The sequence below is a fragment of the Haliotis asinina genome, chromosome 16 (genome assembly GCF_037392515.1).
Source record: "Haliotis asinina isolate JCU_RB_2024 chromosome 16, JCU_Hal_asi_v2, whole genome shotgun sequence".
Classification (NCBI taxonomy): Eukaryota; Metazoa; Mollusca; class Gastropoda; order Lepetellida; family Haliotidae; genus Haliotis; species Haliotis asinina.
In genome coordinates, this window is record NC_090295.1 from 31,891,577 (window position 1) to 31,893,469 (window position 1,893).

At 43.1% G+C, this 1,893-nt stretch overlaps 1 protein-coding gene across 1 annotated transcript; it reads left to right on the plus strand.

The window, feature by feature from the left end:
- Positions 1-325: 325 nt before the first annotated feature.
- Positions 326-934, plus strand: LOC137267733 (uncharacterized). Its single transcript, XM_067802185.1, has one exon. It carries the CDS (start codon positions 326-328, stop codon positions 932-934), a length of 609 nt encoding a protein of 202 aa, XP_067658286.1.
- The last annotated feature ends 959 nt before the right edge of the window (positions 935-1,893 follow it).

Sequence of the window (1,893 nt, forward strand, 5' to 3'; positions counted from 1 at the left end):
GACGCCTCGATGCTGGAAAATGTCCGAAAATGCTACGCAGTGTAAAATCGGAATTTTAAAAAGCGCTGTCTTTAGAGCACAGCGTTCGTTTTCATACCAAGTATCTTTCGTTTCGTTTTATCTAGACAGTTGGTACTGGTGACATAGACCATTGTAATTTGATTCTGAGATGTGTGGGGATTCAATGCTGCATTTGTCGCAGCTGACTATGAAATATACGTGATGTAATAGGCGTCTCAATACCGGCCTTCTCGAAACGTGATTTTGTAAACACTATCCAATATGCTTCTTTGAGAGGCATGTTTAGAAGTTGGTGTATCAGATAATGACAAAACTTTATGGACGAGCAACCTCTTTATTTGGGCGGAGCGACGTCAACAGGACCATTGCCTCCACCTTATCAGTAACATCTACGCCACTAAGAACAAGAACAGAACCAGTACCGATAAAAATCCCCATCCCCTACATTGGCAAGACTTCACACCAGATAAACAGACTGTTGAAGCAACAAGCCGGTATAGAGACCACATTCTCCACTCCACAAACTCTAACCAACCTTCTACAGGCCAACGGGCGTAACCACTCCACAAGCAGAAAATCTAATCTCAAGGAGGATGTTGTCTACAAAATTGACTGTAACTGTGGACAATCGTATATAGGCGGAACATCGAGGCCAATCAACACCAGAGTGAAAGAGCACCAGGCATCAACAAATAAATCCGACAACAAATCAGCTATATCAGAACATATCCAGTCCAACCCCAATCACCAAATCAATTGGACGGAATACACACTACTGTCCACCAACCAAACCGCCTTCATCAAACGGAAACTAACAGAGGCCATCCACCTCGAACGACACCGACCCCGGATCAGCAGAGATCATGGTTACTTCATCCCGTCAGCATATGACGAACTCATCAACGAATGCTAAGTGCTTGTAACTTGCCCCACTCTAAAGCCCTGGGGCCCGTTTCACAAAACGCTCGTAGCCTAAGGTCTCGTAACTTTTCTCGTAGCCTTTGCACCTCCTATGTTACAGTATACTGGGTACAAATGCTACGAGAAAAGTTACGAGACCTTAGGCTTACGAGAGCTTTGTGAAATGGGGCCCTGTACCACTGGCCTCAGTATGCCACCTATTGTCACTGGCCTCTACTTGTAATCTCTTGTCATCACATTGCTCCTGTACTTCCACAATACCTATTAACGACCCTAAGAACTTGTATAAACATGTCCATACTCCCCTGCCGTGCACATCCCTACTGGCTTCTGTATGCAGTGTATTGTTATCCCAACCGATTCTGGGTTCATGGGGGACTTTTCATAAGTATCATTACTGGTTACATGAAGTGTGTGTGTGTGTGTGTGCGTGCGTGTGCGGAGACAGAGGGAGGATGGTATCCGGAAACTGGGAATTTTCTCCATAATTAAAAAATGTGAATATATATATGTGCTAAACTTCACAATCTCGTCACTATTCTTCAATCCAAATTTTGATAAAAAGTCCTACCCGCCACATCACTTATGAAAAAAAAATCTGAGTCCGAATAACATTTCATATTTTTTTTTTCAGCCAAAGCAGAGTTGTGTCCCTTGAGAAAATAAGTGAGAGAGTTTAGTTTTATGCCACACTCCGGAATATTCCAGCCATATATTGGGCTGGTCTGTAAATAATCGAGTTCTGATCAACAGCATGAACATCGATCTGAGCACTGATCTGCGTAACCAAGTCAGCAATCCTAACCACCCTATTCTGTTAGTCGTCTCTTACGACAAGCATGGTCGCCTTGAGAAAATATGAAACCTATGGCCACCTCTGAAACATCAGCTCACGTCAATTACAAAATCAGATATTACTGCAACTTGAAGTGTAACAATATGATAAAGAAC

Coding starts and splice junctions, on each gene's coding strand:
- LOC137267733 (XM_067802185.1), top strand. CDS start 326: ATGACAAAACTTTATGGACGAGCAACCTCTTTATTTGGGCGGAGCGAC.